The 19,043-nt window shown below is 34.6% G+C and overlaps 1 protein-coding gene across 1 annotated transcript in view; it reads right to left on the bottom strand.

Moving 5' to 3' along the window:
* The window catches only part of LOC133642321 (Na(+)/H(+) exchange regulatory cofactor NHE-RF1-like), an 87,225-nt gene that overhangs the window by 21,779 nt on the left and 46,403 nt on the right, over positions 1-19,043 (bottom strand). Inside the window, exon 2 of the mRNA XM_062036446.1 lies at positions 5,147-5,317. Coding sequence (XP_061892430.1) covers positions 5,147-5,317 — 171 coding nt within the window. The remainder of the gene's footprint in view (positions 1-5,146; positions 5,318-19,043) is intronic.

Below are 19,043 nucleotides of genomic sequence, written 5' to 3'. Positions count from 1 at the left end.
CATATTAAATGTTAAATTCACTTTTATTTATGTCCTATATTAAGCTTTTTTGTTTACTTTTTTTTGTCCTAAATTTAGTGTTAAATTTACTTTTTTTAATGTCTTATATTTACCATATTTTACATATTTTTGTCCTAAATTAAATGTTGAATTCACTTTTTTTAATGTCTTATATTAAGCATATTTTACTTATTTTTGTCCTAAATTAAATGTTAAATTCACTTTTATTTATGTCTTATATTAAGTATATTTTACATATTTTTGTCTTAAATTAAATGTTGAATTCAGTTTTATTTATGTTTTATATTAAGCATATTTTACTTATTTTTGTCCTAAATTAAATGTTAAATATGTGATTCATCTATGTTAATACCTGATTAATCAATGTTAATACGTGATTAATCTATGTTAATATGGAATTAATCTATGTTAATACCTGATTAATCAATGTTAATACGTGATTCATCCAAGTTAATATGGAATTAATCTATGTTATTACGTGATTAATCTATGTTAATACGTGATTAATTTATGTTAATACGTGATTAAACTAAGTTAACACCTGTTTAATCTAAATTAATATGTGTTTAATCGATGTTAATACCTGATTAATTTATGTTAATACGTGATTTAACTAAGTTAACACCTGTTTAATCTAAATTAATATGTGTTTAATCTATGTTAATACCTGATTAATCAATGTTAATATGTCATTAATCTATGTTAATACGTGATTCATCCAAGTTAATACGGAACTAATCTAAATTAATACGTGATTAATCTATGTTAAATACGTGATTAATCTATGTTAATATGTGATTAATCTATGTTCATACGTGATTAATCTAAGTTAATACCTGATTAGTCTATGTTAATATGCGATTAATCTATGTTAATACCTGATTAATCGATGTTAATACCTGATTAATCTATGTTAATACATGATTCATCCAAGTTAATACGGAATTAATCTAAATTAATACGTGATTAATCTATGTTAATAGGTGATCTAATCTTTGTTAATACGTGATTATTCTATGTTAATACGTGATTAATCTAAATTAATACCTGATTAATCTATGTTAATACCTGATTAATCGATGTTAATACGTGATTAATCTAACTTAATACCCGATTAATCTATGCTAATATGTGCTTAATCTATATTAATAACTGATTAATGAATGTCAATGCATGATTAAGCTATGTTAATACGTGATTCATCCAAGTTAATACGGAATTAATCTAAGTTAATACATGATTAATCTATGTTAATATGTGATTAATCTATGTTAATACGTGATTAATCTAAGTTAATACCTGACTAGTCTATGTTAATATGTGATAAATCTATGTTAATACCTGATTAATCGATGTTAACACCTGATTAATCTATGTTAATACATGATTCATCCAAGTTAATACGGAATTAATCTAAATTAATACGTGATCAATCTATGTTAATAGGTGATCTAATCTTTGTTAATACGTGATTATTCTATGTTAATACGTGATTAATCTAAATTAATACCTGATTAATCTATGTTAATACCTGATTAATCGATGTTAATACGTGATTAATCTAACTTAATACCCGATTAATCTATGTTAATATGTGCTTAATCTATATTAATAACTGATTAATGAATGTCAATGCATGATTAAGCTATGTTAATACGTGATTCATCCAAGTTAATACGGAATTAATCTAAGTTAATACATGATTAATCTATGTTAATATGTGATTAATCTATGTTAATACGCGATTAATCTAAATTAATACCTGATTAATCTATGTTAGTATATGATTATCTATGTTAATACATGATTAATATATGTTAATACGTGATTAATGTATGTTAATACGTGATTAATCTATGTTAATATGGGATTAATCTAAATTAATACCTGATTAATCTATGTTAATATATGATTATCTATGTTAATACATGATTAATATATGTTAATACGTGATTAATCTATGTTAATACGTGATTCATCCACGTTAATACGGAATTAATCTAAATTAATATGTGATTAACCTATGTTAATACCTGATTAATCTATGTTAATATGTGATTAATCTATGTAAATACGTGATTAATCTAAATTAATACGTGATTAATCAATGTTAATATAAAAGGGGGTTACATGTCTTTGTCTTCCTGGGTAACAAAATAATTTAGGAGCAGTGAGCTAATGTTTTACATTTGACATGTTTTATATGAACTAAACGTCAAGGAAGTGTTCCTAAAACTCCAAGTAAACATCAGAAAGAGACCACACCCCTCAGAACTGGGGTGACTCACTTTGGATGTGTCCTTTACTTTTCCCTCACTCATTATTACTTTCTTACGTATCTAAAACCTTGCTTGTCGTGTACTTGGACAGCAAGACTACTTGGATGGACGCCCGTTGACAAGGAGTGTCCTACAAACAGAGCGTCCTACAAACAGAGCGTCATGGAGACAGCAACGTCTTGAAGTACAAAAAATGAGTCAAATTAGCCTAAAATACATAAAACAATTTGGCGTAGAACATGGGTGTCCAAAGCTCTCATTTTTTAACAACCAGCAACACAATTGTTAGCATTCTAATATTAGCATGGTAACTTTTTCTTATTCACCTCAGCGTCTAATATTTTGTTGCTTAACGAATGCTACCTGTTAGCATGCTAACGTCAGTAGGCTAGTTATTTTTAGCTAGTTTTTATAGGTACAAACCAGAGTAACATTTTGGTACTAGATGTATGCTAGCGTTAACATGCTAACTTTTAAAACGTTTCAGGTATACATGGCAGAGTAATATATTTTGCTACTTGACGAATGTTACAGTTAGTATTTTAGCATGCCAACATTAGAATGCTAGCTGTTTCAGCTAATTTAGCAGGTAACGTTAATAGGCTAGTTTTTTTTAGCACATTTTTATAGGTATAAACCAGGGTCATATTTTGGTACTTGATGTAAGGTAACATTGACATGCTAACTTTTTAAAAGAAAAATGTTTCAGGTATACATCGCAGAGTAATTTAGTAAGTAGTTTTTACATACCAACATTAGAATGCTAGCTTTTTGAGCTAATTTATCAGGTAAACAGCTCAGCGTCTAATATTTTGTTACTTAACGAATGCTACCTGTTAGCGTACTAAGGTTAAACAGATAGCTTTTTTAATCAATTTTTTTGTAGGTCTAAACCCGAGTCATATTTTGGTACTTGATGTATGCTAAAGATAGCATGCTAACTTTTTGAATACATTTTTAGGTATACATGGCAGAGCAATACATTTTGGTACTTCTTATAGTTCGATGCCAACATTAGAATGCTAGCTTGTTTAGCTAATTTAGCAAGTATACATGTATACTCAATGTCATGTATTTTGGCATTTCACTAATGCTAACTGTGACGGGGTATTATTAGCATGTTAGCATAATACTGTCAGAATGCCAACTTTTTTCTTTTTTTTAGCCAATTTTGTTACCTGACGCTATCTGGCCAGCGTGCTAACTGTTAGCAATTCACTTCGGCTTTGGCTCGTCAACATTCACAGGAAATTTCTACCAAATTTGCATTTTCTATTCCTTTGAAAGAAAAACGTATATATTGTACTGGTTTTGAAGGTGAAAACTACCAAAATGGCCACCGCATGCTTTGATTTGTCAGTGTGTGGGCATCCCTGGCGTAGCATCTTACTTTACGTACAATTATGTTGTCTTAAAATCAATAAAATAAATGAGTAATAAATATATATATATATATATATATATATATATATATATATATATATATATATATATATATATATATATATATATATATATATATATATATATATATATATATATACATATAGATATATATGTGTGTGTATATATATATATGTATATATATATATATATATATACATATACATATATATATATATATATATATATATATATATATATATATATATATATATATATATATATATATACATATATGTGTGTGTGTGAATGTGTGTATATATATATATATATATTAGGGCTGCAACTAACGATTAATTTGATAATCAATTAATCTGTCGATTATTACTTCGATTAATCGGTTAATAATCGGCTAAAAGAGACAAACTACATTTCTATCCTTTCCAGTATTTTATTGAAAAAAAACAGCATACTGGCACCATACTTATTTTGATTATTGTTTCTCAGCTGTTTGTACATGTTGCAGTTTATAAATAAAGGTTTATAAAAATAAAAAAAGTTAAAAAGCATGGATCCAACAAATCGATGACTAAATTAATCGCGAACTATTTTTATAATCGATTTCAATCGATTTAATCGATTAATTGTTGCAGCCCAAATATATATTTATATATATATAAATGTGTGTGAATGTGTATATACATATATATATAGTGTGTGTATGTATATATATATGTGAATGTGTGTATATATATATATACATATACTGTATATATGTGTGAATGTATATATATATGTATATATATGTGTATATATACAGTATATATATATATGTGTGTGTGAATGTATATATATATATATATGTGTGAATGTATATATATATGTATATATGTGTATATATATATATATATGTGTGAATGTATATATATATATAAATATATATATATGTGTATATATATGTGTATATATATATATATATATATATATATATATATGTATATGTACATACAATTATGCAGCGTTGAAATAATCAATTCTCACAAAATTAATAAATAATAATAAATATGTTTCTTAACTAAACTGTCAATAAATAATAAATTAAAATGCAAATGAAAATACATCTTCACTACTTTAATCATATTTTTTGCGCAGAAGAAACTTCCTTATGACTTTATCTCTGTTTGTTTGATGTTGTCATTACTGCCACAAGTAGTGGAAAAGTGTATTACAACTGAGTACTGCAACATATATTTTAGGGGCCCAACAAAGGGCCGGCCCTATGGTTAAGAAACACAGGAGCATTGTAGCGTTTTCAGGAATGTGCAGAAAAAAAGTTTGGAACTGAACTCATAGTTTCAACCCTGGGGCCCCGGGCCCCCCAGTGGAATAGTCTAAAGAGAATTGAAAAGTACTTGTGGGTATTGAAGTATTCTTGACCCGCCCCTGGCCTGGTGCTGAAGTACCTGGACTATCCTGTCTTTGGGCAGCAGGCCTGCCTTCTCGGCGGGGGAGTCCTTGTCCACGGCTCGGATGTACTGGCCCGGCCGCGCCCGCTCACTGTGCAGGTTGAAGCCGTAGCCGCCGGCCTCCCGCCGGATCACGCAGAGACGTGGCCGCCGCTCGGGACTCGGCTCCTGCAAGCAGAGAAGAGGTTTGAGACGCCCGTCCATCTTTCCTCGGGGACGGGGCTGCGGACTCTCCACCATGGGGGCGGAGGACTAGAGGCTGGAGGCATTCGAGGAAGGAAGCACTTCCGCCATCGTCTTCCAGGAGCCAACGAGGACAATGGAATCCGACCCTTGACCGCCTGCCCTCGTCCTAGACCCGCTACGAGATGGCAGGAAGGGGTGTGGCCCTCCAGGAAAGAAGTCCTGAATCCCACCACCTCCCTTCCGCAGGACGGACGACCAGCTTTCTGGTTTTAGACCTTCACGGATTTGGCATCAAAGCGGTCCTGGAGCGCGCCAGACCAAGGTCAGGATGATCTTTGGCACTCTGACCCAGTCTGGTCCGTCCGAGCCTTCTTCCCAAACTAGGACCTTCTATTAAGAAGAAACATGACTCGGGTGCTCGGAAATGCGTACACAAGACGGGCTGTGATGATAAACTGAAGCTTTCATGACCAAGCTCAGTTAGTGAGCAGCACCTCATGGTCCTACAAACCCCAAAAGCAGTGAAGTTGTCACGTTGTGTAAATGGTAAATAAAAACAAAATACAATGATTAGCAAATCTTTTTCAACTTATATTCAATTGAATAGACTGCAAAGACAAGATACTTAAAGTTGGAACTGGAAAACTTTGTTATTTTTTGCAAATATTAGCTCATTTGGAATGTGATGCCTGCAAGGTGTTTCAAAAAAGCTGGCACAAGTGGCAAAAAGGACTGAGAAAGTTGAGGAATGCTCGTCAAAGACTTATTTGGAACATCCCACAGGTGGACAGGCTAATTGGGAACAGGTGGGTGCCATGATTGGGTATAAAAGCAGCTTCCATGAAATGCTCAGTCATTCACAAACAAGGACGGGGCGAGGGTCACCACTTTGTCAACAAATGCCTGAGCAAATTGTTGAAGAACAACATTTCTCAACTAGGAATTTAGGGATTTCACCATCTACGCTCCGTAATATCATCAAAAGGTTCAGACAATCTGGAGAAAACACTGCACGTAGGCGGCAAGGCCGAAAACCAACATTGAATGCCCGTGACCTTCTATCCCTCAGGCGGTACTGCATCAAAAAGCGACATCCGTGTGTAAAGGATATCACCACATGGGCTCAGGAACACCTTATCTGTAAGTGCAGGTTAAAACTCTACTGTGCAAAGCGAAAGCCATTTATCGACAACACCCAGAAACGCCAAAAAATATGGGAGGTGCAGGTTAAATGACAGCAACAACAGTTTCTTGTGTGAGGTAAGCAAGATACTTGTAAAGGAAATGTGTTATATGAACAATTAACTCACTTTGTCTGACAAAAAAAATGGAAAATAGCAATCTAATTCTAACGTAGCATTATCACTGGAGGACGGGGCTAAACACGTTACATGTTGATAAACTAAACTGGTAAATATTGCAGTAAAAATAAGCATTGGCTCAGTATTCAAGTTAATGTGCTGATAATAACACAAAGTAAATTTGTAAATATTGTAGTAAAAAGTATTCAAGTTAATATGCTGATAATAAAACAAAGTCAACTAATAAATATTGCAGTAAAAAGTATTCAATTTAATATTGTGATAATAAAACAAAGTCAACTAATAAATATTGCAGTAAAAAGTATTCAAGTTTATATGGTGATAATAAAACAAAGTGAACCAATAAATATTGCAGTGAAAAGTATTCAAGTTAATATGTCGACACTAAAACAAATTAAACTAATAAATATTGCAGTAAAAAAAAGTATTCAAGTTTATATGGTAATAATAAAACAAAGTAAACTAATAAATATTGCAGTAAAAAGTATTGAAGTTAATATTGAGATAATAAAACAAAGTAAACTAATACATATTTGTAAACAAATATTTAAGTCAATATGTTTATAATAAAAAAAAGTAAACTAATAAATATTGCAGTAAAAAGTATTGAAGTTAATATGCTTATAATAAAACAAAGTAAACTAATACATATTTGTAAAAAATATTTAAGTGAATATGTTTATAATAAAACAAACTAAAAAACTAATAAATATTGCAGTAAAAAGTATTGAAGTTAATATGCTTATAATAAAACAAAGTAAACTAATACATATTTGTAAAAAAATATTTAAGTGAATATGTTTATAATAAAACAAAGTAAACTAACAAATATTGCAGTAAAAAGTATTCAAGTTAATATGTTGACAATAAAACAAATTAAACTAATAAATATTGCAGTAAAAAGTATTCAAGTTAATATGTTGATAACAAAACAAAGTAAACTAATAAATATTGCAGTAAAAAGTATTGAAGTTAATATGCTGATAATAAAACAAAGTAAAGTAATAAATATTGCAGTAAAAAGTATTCAAGTTAATATGTTGATAACAAAACAAAGTAAACTAATAAATATTGCAGTAAAAAGTATTGAAGTTAATATGCTGATAATAAAACAAAGTGAACCAATAAATATTGCAGTGAAAAGTATTCAAGTTAATATGTCGACACTAAAACAAATTAAACTAATAAATATTGCAGTAAAAAAAAGTATTCAAGTTTATATGGTGATAATAAAACAAAGTAAACTAATAAATATTGCAGTAAGAAGTATTCAAGTTAATATGCTTATAATAAAACAAAGTAAACTAGTACATATTTGTAAAAAAATATTTAAGTGATTATGTTTATAATAAAACAAAGTAGACTAATAAATATTGCAGTAAAAAGTATTCAAGTTAATATGTTGATAACAAAACAAAGTAAACTAATAAATATTGCAGTAAAAAGTATTGAAGTTAATATGCTGATAATAAAACAAAGTAAACTAATAAATATTGCAGTAAAAAGTATTCAAGTTAATATGCTGATAATAAAACAAAGTAAACTAATAAATATTGCAGTAAAAAGTATTGAAGTTAATATGCTGATAATAAAACAAAGTAAACTAATAAATATTGCAGTAAAAAGTATTCAAGTTTATATGCTGATAATAAAACAAAGTAAACTAATAAATATTGCAGTAAAAAGTATTGAAGTTAATATGCTGATAATAAAACAAAGTAAACTAATAAATATTGCAGTAAAAAATATTCAAGTTAATATGCTGATAATAAAACAAAGTAAACTAAGAAATATTGCAGTAAAAAGTATTTAAGTGAATATGTTTATAATAAAACAAAGTAAACTAATAAATATTGCAGTAAAAAGAATTTAAGTGAATATGCTTATAATAAAACAAAGTAAATTAATAAATATATTTATAAAAAGTATTTAAGTGAATATGTTTATAATAAAACAAAGTAAACTAATAAATATTGCAGTAAAAAGTATTCAAGTTAATATGCTGATAATAAAACAAAGTAAACTAATAAATATTGCAGTAAAAAGTATTGAAGTTAATATGCCGATAATAAAACAAAGTCAACTAATAAATATTGCAGTAAAAAGTATTCAATTTAATATTGTGATAATAAAACAAAGTAAACCAATAAACATTGCAGTGAATGTATTCAAGTTAATATGTTGACAATAAAACTAATTAAACTAATATTGCAGTAAAAAGTATTCAAGTTAATATGTTGATAACAAAACAAAGTAAACTAATAAATATTGCAATAAAAAGTATTGAAGTTAATATGCTGATAATAAAACAAAGTAAACTAATATTGCAGTAAAAAGTATTCAAGTTAATATGTTGATAACAAAACAAAGTAAACTAATAAATATTGCAGTAAAAAGTATTCAAGTTAATATGCTTATAATAAAACAAAGTAAACTAATAAATATTGCAATAAAAAGTATTGAAGTTAATATGCTGATAATAAAACAAAGTACACTAATACATATTGCAATAAAAAGTATTGAAGTTAATATGCTGATAATAAAACAAAATAAACTAATAAATATTGCAGTAAAAATTATTCAAGTTAATATGCTTATAATAAAACAAAGTAAACTAATAAATATATTATGCTTATAATAAAACAAAGTAAATTAACAAATATATTTATAAAAAGTATTTAAGTGAATATGTTTATAATAAAACAAAGTAAACTAATAAATATTGCAGTAAAAAGTATTCAAGTTAATATGCTGATAATAAAACAAAGTAAACTAATAAATATTGCAGTAAAAAGTATTTAAGTGAATATGTTTATAATAAAACAAAGTAAACTAATAAATATTGCAGTAAAAAGTATTCAAGTTAATATGCTGATAATAAAACAAAGTAAACTAATAAATATTGCAGTAAAAAGTATTTAAGTGAATATGTTTATAATAAAACAAAGTAAACTAATAAATATTGCAGTAAAAAGTATTCAAGTAGTTTTGGACAAATTGTGACGTCAGGCATGGTAGAGATGTGACCCCGATACGCAGAGACAGGAGGTGACATGCAGGTAAGAAGAGGCGAGTGTCCTGACCACCAATCAGAGGCAGGTGTGCACAATCAGAGCTCCTAGCAACAGGAATGGACAGGAAAAAAGCAGCAACAAGTCCAAAGTGTCAGGATACATAAACTTCATGAAGGTTTAAAAACATTGTAAAGTTCATTTAAATCCCACTTTTACTGCAATGAATAACAATTCAAAAAAGTGATTATAAAATGAAGCATTTGACGGCACTTCTTTCAACATTTAGCAGCAATCCAAGATGAAAAATGTGTCCGAGCGAGGAAACGTTAGCACCGATTTACCATCAGTCGGTGGCAGCTGGGATAGGCTCCACCCCCCCACCGGACAAGCGCTATGAAAAGGATGGATGATAAGGATGGATGATAAGGATGGATGCCAAATCGGTAGCTCTTTGCTAGTCCACTTTCATCTGTGCAAAGCGCCTTGGAGAAAAGTCCCAGGAGAGAAAACGCGTGTCTCCTTGAAGGTGTGCTGACGTCACAGCCAGAGATTACATGGACGACCTTTGGATTATTACCACATTACTGTCTCCAAGGCACTTTTATAACGTCCAATCATAATTAGGGAGGTTTTATGATCATCCAGCAGTCAGATGGGCCGATACCAATACTGATACCGATACCAACCACACCTAAGGACTACAAAACCCCAAAAGCAGTGAAGTTGTCACGTTGTGTAAATGGTAAATAAAAAGAGAATACAACAAATCCTTTTCAACTTATATTCAATTGAATAGACTGCAAAGACAAGATATTTAACGTTCGAACTGGTAAATTTTGTTATTTTTTGCAAATATTAGCTCATTTGGAATTTGGTGTCTGCAACATGTTTCAAAAAAGCTGGCACAAGTGGCAAAAATGACTGAGAAAGTTGAGGAATGCTCATCAAAGACTTATTTGGAACATCCCACAGGTGAACGGGCTAATTGGGAACAGGTGGGTGGCATGATTGGGTGTAAAAGCAGCTTCCATGAAATGCTCAGTTGTTCACAAACAAGGACGGGGCGAGGGTCACCACTTTGTCAACAAATGCCTAAGCAAATTGTTGAAGAACAACATTTCTCAAGCAGCTATTGCAAGGAATTTAGGGATTTCACCATCTACGCTCCGTAATATCATCAAAGGGTTCGGACAATCTGGAGAAATCACTGCACGGAAGCTACAAGGCCGAAAACCAAAATTGAATGCCCCTGACCTTCGATCTCTCAGTGTGTAAAGGATATCACCACATGGGCTCAGGAACACTTTAGAAAACCACTGTCAGTAACTACAGTTGGTCGCTACATCTGTAAGCCCGAGCTCATTTAAGATGGAATTATGCAAAAGTGTTCTGTGGTCTGACGAGTCCACATTTCAAATTGTTTTTGGAAACTGTGGACGTGGTGTCCTCCGGACCAAAGAGGAAAAGAACCATCCGGATTGTTCTAGACACAAAGTGTAAAAGGCAGCATGTGTGATGGTATGGGGGTGTATTAGTGGCCAAGACATGGGTAACTTACACACCTGTGAAGGCACCATTAATGCTGAAAGGTACATACAGCTTTTGGAGCAACATATGTTGTTACCATGGACGCCCCTGCTTATTTCAGCAAGACAATGCCAAGCCACGTGTTACAACAGCGTGGCTTCATAGTAAAAGAGTGCGGGTACTAGACTGGCCTGCCTGTAGTCCATACATTGAAAATGTGTGAAGGCTAAAATATGAGAAGGGAGACTGTTGAACAACTTAAAGGCCTACTGAAATGACATTTTTTTTTATTTAAAAGGGGATAGCAGATCCATTCTATGTGTCATACTTGATCATTTCGCGATATTGCCATATTTTTGCTGAAAGGATTTAGTAGAGAACATCGACGATAAAGTTGCAACTTTTGCTCGCTGATAAAAAAAAAGCCTTGCCTGTACCGGAAGTAGTGTGACGTCACCGGAGGAAGGACTTCTCACATTTCCCCGTTGTTTACAATGGAGCGAGAGAGATTCGGACAGAGAAAGCGACGATTACCCCATTAATTTGAGCGAGGATGAAAGATTCGTGGATGAGGAACGTTAGAGTGAAAGACTAGAATGCGGTGCAAGACATATCTTGTTTCGCTCTGACCGTAACTTAGGTACAAGCTGGCTCATTGGATTCCACACTTTCTCCTTTTTCTATTGTGGATCACGGATTTGTATTTCAAACCACCTGGGATACTATATCCTCTTGAAAATGAGAGTCGAGAACGCGAAATGGACATTCACAGTGACTTTTATCTCCACGACAATACATCAGTGAACCTCTTTAGCTACGGAGCTAACGTGATAGCATCAGGCTTTACTGCAGATAGAAACAAAACAAATAAGTCCCTGACTGGAAGGATAGACAGAAGATCAACGATACTACCAAACTCTGGACAGGTAAATACACGGTTAATGCTTTCCAGCTTGGCGAAGCTCAATAATGCTGTTGCTAACGACGCCATTGAAGCTAACTTAGCTACGGAACCTCGACAGAGCTATGCTAAAAACATTAGCTCTGCACCTATGCCAGCTCTCATCTGCTCATCACGACCCGAGCTCACCTGCGTTCCAGCGATCGACGGTACGACGAAGGACTTCACCCGATCACCGATGCGGTTGGCGGCCCGGAGACGGAGGAATTCAAGGTGAGGTCGTTCGGCTAGCGCGTCTGCTATCCTCAAAGTGCTCCTGGTTGTGTTGCTGCAGCCAGCCGCTAATACACCGATCCCACCTACGACTTTCTTCTTTGCAGTCTCCATTGTTCATTAAACAAATTGCAAAAGATTCACCAACACAGATGTCCACAATACTGTGGAATTATGAGATGAAAACAGAGTTTTTTGTATAGGATTCAATGTGTCCGCATACTTCCGTACCAACCCTTAACGTCACGCGCATACGTCAGCATAAAAAAACGTTTTCAACCGGAAGTGTGGCGGGAAATTTAAAATGTCACTTTATAAGTTAACCCGGCCGTATTGGCATGTGTTGCAATGTTAAGATTTCATCATTGATATATAAACTATCAGACTGCGTGGTCGCTAGTAGTGGCTTTCAGTAGGCCTTTAAGCTGTACATCAAGCAAGAATGGGAAAGAATTCCACTTCAAAAATGTGTCTCCTCAGTTCCCAAACCTTTACCGAGTGTTGTTAAAAGGAAAGGCCATGTAACACACTGGTGAAAATGCCCCTCTGACAACTTTTGTGCAATGTGTTGCTGCCATTAAATTCTAACTTAATAATTATTTGCAAAAGAAACCCAACAAAGTTTCTCAGTGTGAACATGAAATATCTTGTCTTTGCAGTCTTTCCAATTGAATATAGGTTGAAAATCCATCCATTTTCTACCGCTTGTCCGTTTCGGGGTCGCGGGGGGTGCTGGAGCCTACTCTCAGCTGCATTCGGGCGGTTGAAAAGGATTTGCAAATCATTGTATTCTGTTTTTATTTACCATTTACACAACGTGACAACTTCACTGCTTTTGGGGGTTTGTACATTACTAAAGACTTTCTTTCATAATGGAGGTGATTACTCCATAATTAGCTGCTAGCAAACAGTTTATCAGTCTCTGATCAGCTAAAGTGCAAGAACGACAGTTTAATTGGCGATGCGGCAGTTTTTGCCGCCCACTACCAACAGGCACTGACCCATGGGGCACTTCACCAATCACCAATTCTACCAATTAGCATTGAGATTGAGCCCAGTTATTAAAGGCCCACTGAAAGCCACTACTAGCGACCACGCAGTCTGATAGTTTATATATCAATGATGAAATCTTAACATTGCAACACATGCCAATACGGCCGGGTTATCTTATAAAGTGACATTTTAAAATTCCCGGGAAATATCCGGCTGAAACATCGCGGTATGATGACGTATGCGCGTGACGAAGTCCGAGTAACGGAAGTTATGGTACCCCGTAGAATCCTATACAAAAAGCTCTGTTTTCATTTCATAATTCCACAGTATTCTGGACATCTTTTGCAATTTTTTTAATGAACCATGAAGGCTGCAAAGAAGACAGTTGTAGGTGGGATCAGTGTATTAGCAGCGGACTACAGCAACACAACCAGGAGGACTTTGTTGGAGTGCTAGCCGCGCCAGCCGCCGACTTCACCTTGACTTCCTACGTCTCCGGGCCGCCAAACGCATCGGGTGAAGTCCTTCGTCCTTCTGCCGATCGCTGGAACGCAGGTGAGCACGGGTGTTGATGAGCAAATGAGGGCTGGCTGGCGTAGGTGGAGAGCTAATGTTTTTAGCATAGCTCTGTGCAGTCCGGTTGCTAAGTTAGCTTCAATGGCGTCGTTAGCACAGCATTGTTAACCTTCGCCAGCCTGGAAAGCATTAACCGTGTATTTACATGTCTACGGTTTAATAGTATTGTTGATTTTCTATCTATACTTCCCGTCAGGGGTTTATTTATTTTGTTTCTATATGTAGTTAAAGCAAGATGCTATCATGTTAGCTCGTAGCTAAAGCATTTCGCCGATGTATTGTCGTGGAGATAAAAGGCACTGAATGTCCATTTGGCGTTCTCGACTCTCATTTTCAAGAGGATATAGTATCCCAGGTGGTTTAAAATACAAATCTGTGATCTACAATAGAAAAAGGAGAGAGTTTGGAATCCAATGAGCCAGCTTGTACCTAAGTTACGGTCAGAGCGAAAAAAGATACGTCCATCGCTGCCTCTCAAGTCCTTCACTGTAACGTTCCTCATCCACGAATCTTTCATCCTCGCTCAAATTAATGGGGTAATCATCACTTTCTCGGTCCGAATCTCTCTCGCTCCATTGTAAACAACGGGGAATTGTGAGGAATACTAGCTCCTGTGACGTCACGCTACTTCCGCTACAGGCAAGGCTTTTTTTTTTTATCAGCGAGTAAAAGTTGCGAACTTTATCGTGGATTTTCTCTACTAAATCCTTTCAGCAAAAATATGGCAATATCGCGAAATGATCAAGTATGACACATAGAATGGATCTGCTATTCCCGTTGAAATAAAAAAAAATCATTTCAGTAGGCCTTTAACGTTTGGTGCTTTGTGGCCAACCAGCAGTTCAAAGGTTGGACGCCAAGCCACGCCCACTTTGTCACATTGTGGAGTGTCTGTCAATGGAAGGCTGACTCAGTGGCTCAAAGTCCCCAGGAGGTGTTGGTCAAAGTAGGACCTCTGTTTGGCATTTACAGACATTTGAGGCAATGACCATCACTTTTGGACACAAATCCCATGGATCGGCACCTCCCTAAATGTAATCTGTAGAGCAGAATGTCCAAGAGATGAAGAAGGCGAGGTCGGTAGTCCTGACACTCAGGAAAGAGACAAGTGGAATGAAAATGGCGTCCAGATGTCAAACTAAGGTGTAACATGTCTGCCGTCAGGTGGGCTGAGGAGCGTCAAGTTGCAGCTGAGCGTGTTGTGATCAGATGATAAGAGATGTGGACTTTCCACACCGCAGTCAATCATTACACATCAGTCACGGCCCGCCATTGGTCGGCCTTCACCTCTTTACCTCATCTTCACAGGGAGCTCTTTTTTCTCTATCTCCTTTTCTCTATCGCCTTTTCTCTATCGCCTTGCCGTTCATGCTCGGTTTTTGACAAGTTGGAACTATGTGCTACTTTGTATTAGAGGTGGCAACATGTGCATGTACGAGCCAGTCTGCCCCACAACAAAGGATAGAGAAGAAGAAGGTACTTATTGACTACAATGGCGGACTCGCGCAACGCACTTTGGGTACATTTCGACCATATATGGATAATCCGCTGACGTCCCACTTGGGGAAAAAGGTATAGTTTTTGAGTAAGTATGAAGGAAGGCAAGATTGGAGGGTTATAGTGAGGAAACAGCTGCTTCCAATGTGACTCATTATCTTCATGCTTATCTTTATGACAGTCGTCAGTGACTGTGCAGCACGTGCCCCCTCGCCGTGTCACAACACTCTGATCACCTTGTTAGATACACGCCCCTTAAAAGGTACGCGCACGTTACGCTGAGCCAGCACTCTGTTAACGACATACTCCTTGACCAGCAATCAGCTGAGTCATGTGACGCTAACAGAAAACAAAGTGTGACTTGTTAAAGTACAACCTAACTAATGTACAACCTAACATGTTAAAGTATAACCTGACATGTTGAAGTATAACCTGACATGTTTAAGAACAACCTAACATGTTAAAGTACAACCTGACATGTTTAAGTACAACCTGACATGTTGAAGTACAACTTAACATGTTAAAGTACAACCTAACATGTTGAAGTACAACCTCCTGACATGTTGAAGTACAACCTGACAAGTTTAAGTACAACCTAACATGTTGAAGTACAACCTGACATATTGAAGTATAACCTGACATGTTAAAGTACAACCTCCTGACATGTTGAAGTACAACCTGACATGTTTAAGTACAACCTGACAAGTTTAAGTACAACCTATCATGTTGAAGTACAACCTGACATATTGAAGTATAACCTGACATGTTAAAGTACAACCTCCTGACGTGTTGAAGTACAACCTGACATGTTTAAGTACAACCTGACAAGTTTAAGTACAACCTATCATGTTGAAGTACAACCTGACATATTGAAGTACAACCTAACATGTTAAAGTACAACCTGACATGTTTAAGTACAACCTGACATGTTGAAGTACAACCTAACATGTTGAAGTACAACCTCCTGACATGTTGAAGTATAACCTAACATGTTAAATTACAACCTAACATGTTTAAGTACAACCTAACATGTTTAAGTACAACATAATATGTTGAAGTACAACCTCCTGACATATTGAAGTACAACCTGACATATTGAAGTATAACCTAACATGTTGAAGTACAACCTAACATGTTGAAGTACAACCTAACATGTTGAAGTGCAACCTAACATGTTTAAGTACAACCTAACATCTGTAAGTACAACCTAACTTGTTGAAGTACAACCTGACATGTTGAAGTACAACCTAAAATGCTGAAGTACAACCTAACATGTTAAAGTACAACCTAACATGTTAAAATACAACCTAACATGTTAAAATACAACCTAACATGTTAAAGTACAACCTAAAATGCTGAAGTATAACCTAATATGTTTAAGTACAACATAATATGCTGGAAGTACAACCTAACATGTTAAAGTACAACCTAACATGTTAAAGTACAACCTAACATGTTAAAGTACAACCTAACATGTTGAAGTACAACCTAACATGTTGAAGTACAACCTAACATGTTGAATTACAACCTAACATGTTTAAGTACAACCTAACATCTGTAAGTACAACCTATCTTGTTGAAGTACAACCTGACATGTTGAAGTACAACCTACAATGCTGAAGTACAACCTAACATGTTAAAGTACAACCTAACATGTTAAAATACAACCTAACATGTTAAAATACAACCTAACATGTTAAAGTACAACCTAAAATGCTGAAGTATAACCTAACATGTTTAAGTACAACATAATATGTTGGAAGTACAACCTAACATGTTAAAGTACAACCTAACGGGTTAAAGTACAACCTAACATGTTGAAGTACAACCTAACATGTTGAAGTACAACCTAACATGTTAAAGTACAACCTAACATGTTGAAGTACAACCTGACATGTTGAAGTACAACCTGACATGTTGAAGTACAACCTAAAATGCTGAAGTATAACCTAACATGTTTAAGTACAACATAATATGTTGGAAGTACAACCTAACATGTTAAAGTACAACCTAACATGTTAAAGTACAACCTAACATGTTGAAGTACAACCTAACATGTTGAAGTACAACCTAACATGTGGAAGTACAACCTGACATGTTAAAGTACAACCTAACATGTTAAAGTACAACCTAACATGTTAAAGTACAACCTAACATGTTGAAGTACAACCTAACATGTGTAAGTACAACCTAACATGTGTAAGTACAACCTAACATGTTGAAATACAACCTAACATGTTTAAGTACAACCTAACATATTTAAGTACTTAGGAAATACTCTTCTGTGTGCGACCCGGGATGAGTACCGCATGTGGTACTTTTTTTGGCATCGACCGAATCCCGCCTGTCCTACAGGGCACCAAATCACGTACATTCCAACCATGCCATGTTACGGCACCACATATGTGCGCGGCTATTCGCACTTCGGCACTTGGCGATCACTCCAGCAGCACTGAGAGCGGACTCAGCCCAACTACCTCGAGGTAATTTTGACATTTTCAATGCCAACAAAGAAAATGACTCCGAAAAACGCACCAACGTAAGCCTCCACTTTCCCAAAAGTGGGCTAGCTTGATGCTAGTATACACATTGCCTTTGCTATTGACGTGCTACTGACTAGCATTAGCGATGTTACATGGCGCTTTCAACACCTCCAAATGTGTTAATGAAAACTACAACTAAGATGCACGTTACAATCAAACAGCTGGTGCTTAATAAGTACAATACTTACAGTGTTCACACTTTTTAGGGTGCGACAAAACGGCATAAACTGTACGCCACTGCCATCTAACGTCTTGGACTTGCAACTGTAAATGCAACTTAATGTCATGCTTGTAAATAATATGATGATAATAAAAGAAGTCAGTTATCATTCTTAAATGTTGCAATAAAAAATTTATTTTAATATCAACACAGGTGGGTAGAGTACCCAAAAATTGTACTTACTGTAGAATATGACTCAAATCAAAGTAAAAAGTAGTCATCAAAATAATTACTTGAGAAAGAGTAAGTAAGTTTACCGTGAATAAAAACTACTCAAGTATTGAGTAACTTTATTTATTTAGTAAGTGTTTTTGAATGGTCCTTGGACTACAACTATCTGTAATGTGACTGTTGGCCATGCGCAGTGTGCCTCTCGTACACTAGGGGGCGACTGTGGTCATTTCAGCTTGTTGAGCTGTTAAAAGTAGTAGAAGAAGAGAATGCTACATGCTAATAAGATAGCGCCAGTATCTAACAGATAAGTACAACTTTCCACTGCTTTTTGATGTTTTTGGTCATGTTCTAACGTGTTTAAGAGACACTTAGGGTCATCAGAGACATACAAAAAGATCGTTTTTTTTTTGCGTCAACTGTTGTCGGAGGTTTCTACTTACCAGTTGTCTCAAACAGCCGGGACGTGCTAGCGTCATCTCACGTCATTAAATTGTCTTATTTTAAGAACATTCTGACACTTATTAAACAAGAAGGGTTGTAATTTATCATACACTTTAAACATACTGACATAATTTAACTCCCTATAGCTGTACTGTGTGCTTGTTTGATTGATGGCATCATGCTTCAAACGTCACTATTGGTGACGTGGGATTGGTCAAACAAAGTCA

Source organism: Entelurus aequoreus, linkage group LG25, assembly GCF_033978785.1.
Source record: "Entelurus aequoreus isolate RoL-2023_Sb linkage group LG25, RoL_Eaeq_v1.1, whole genome shotgun sequence".
Classification (NCBI taxonomy): Eukaryota; Metazoa; Chordata; class Actinopteri; order Syngnathiformes; family Syngnathidae; genus Entelurus; species Entelurus aequoreus.
Note: the sequence above shows the minus strand (reverse complement) of the source record. Positions and strands in the feature narration are given on the sequence as shown.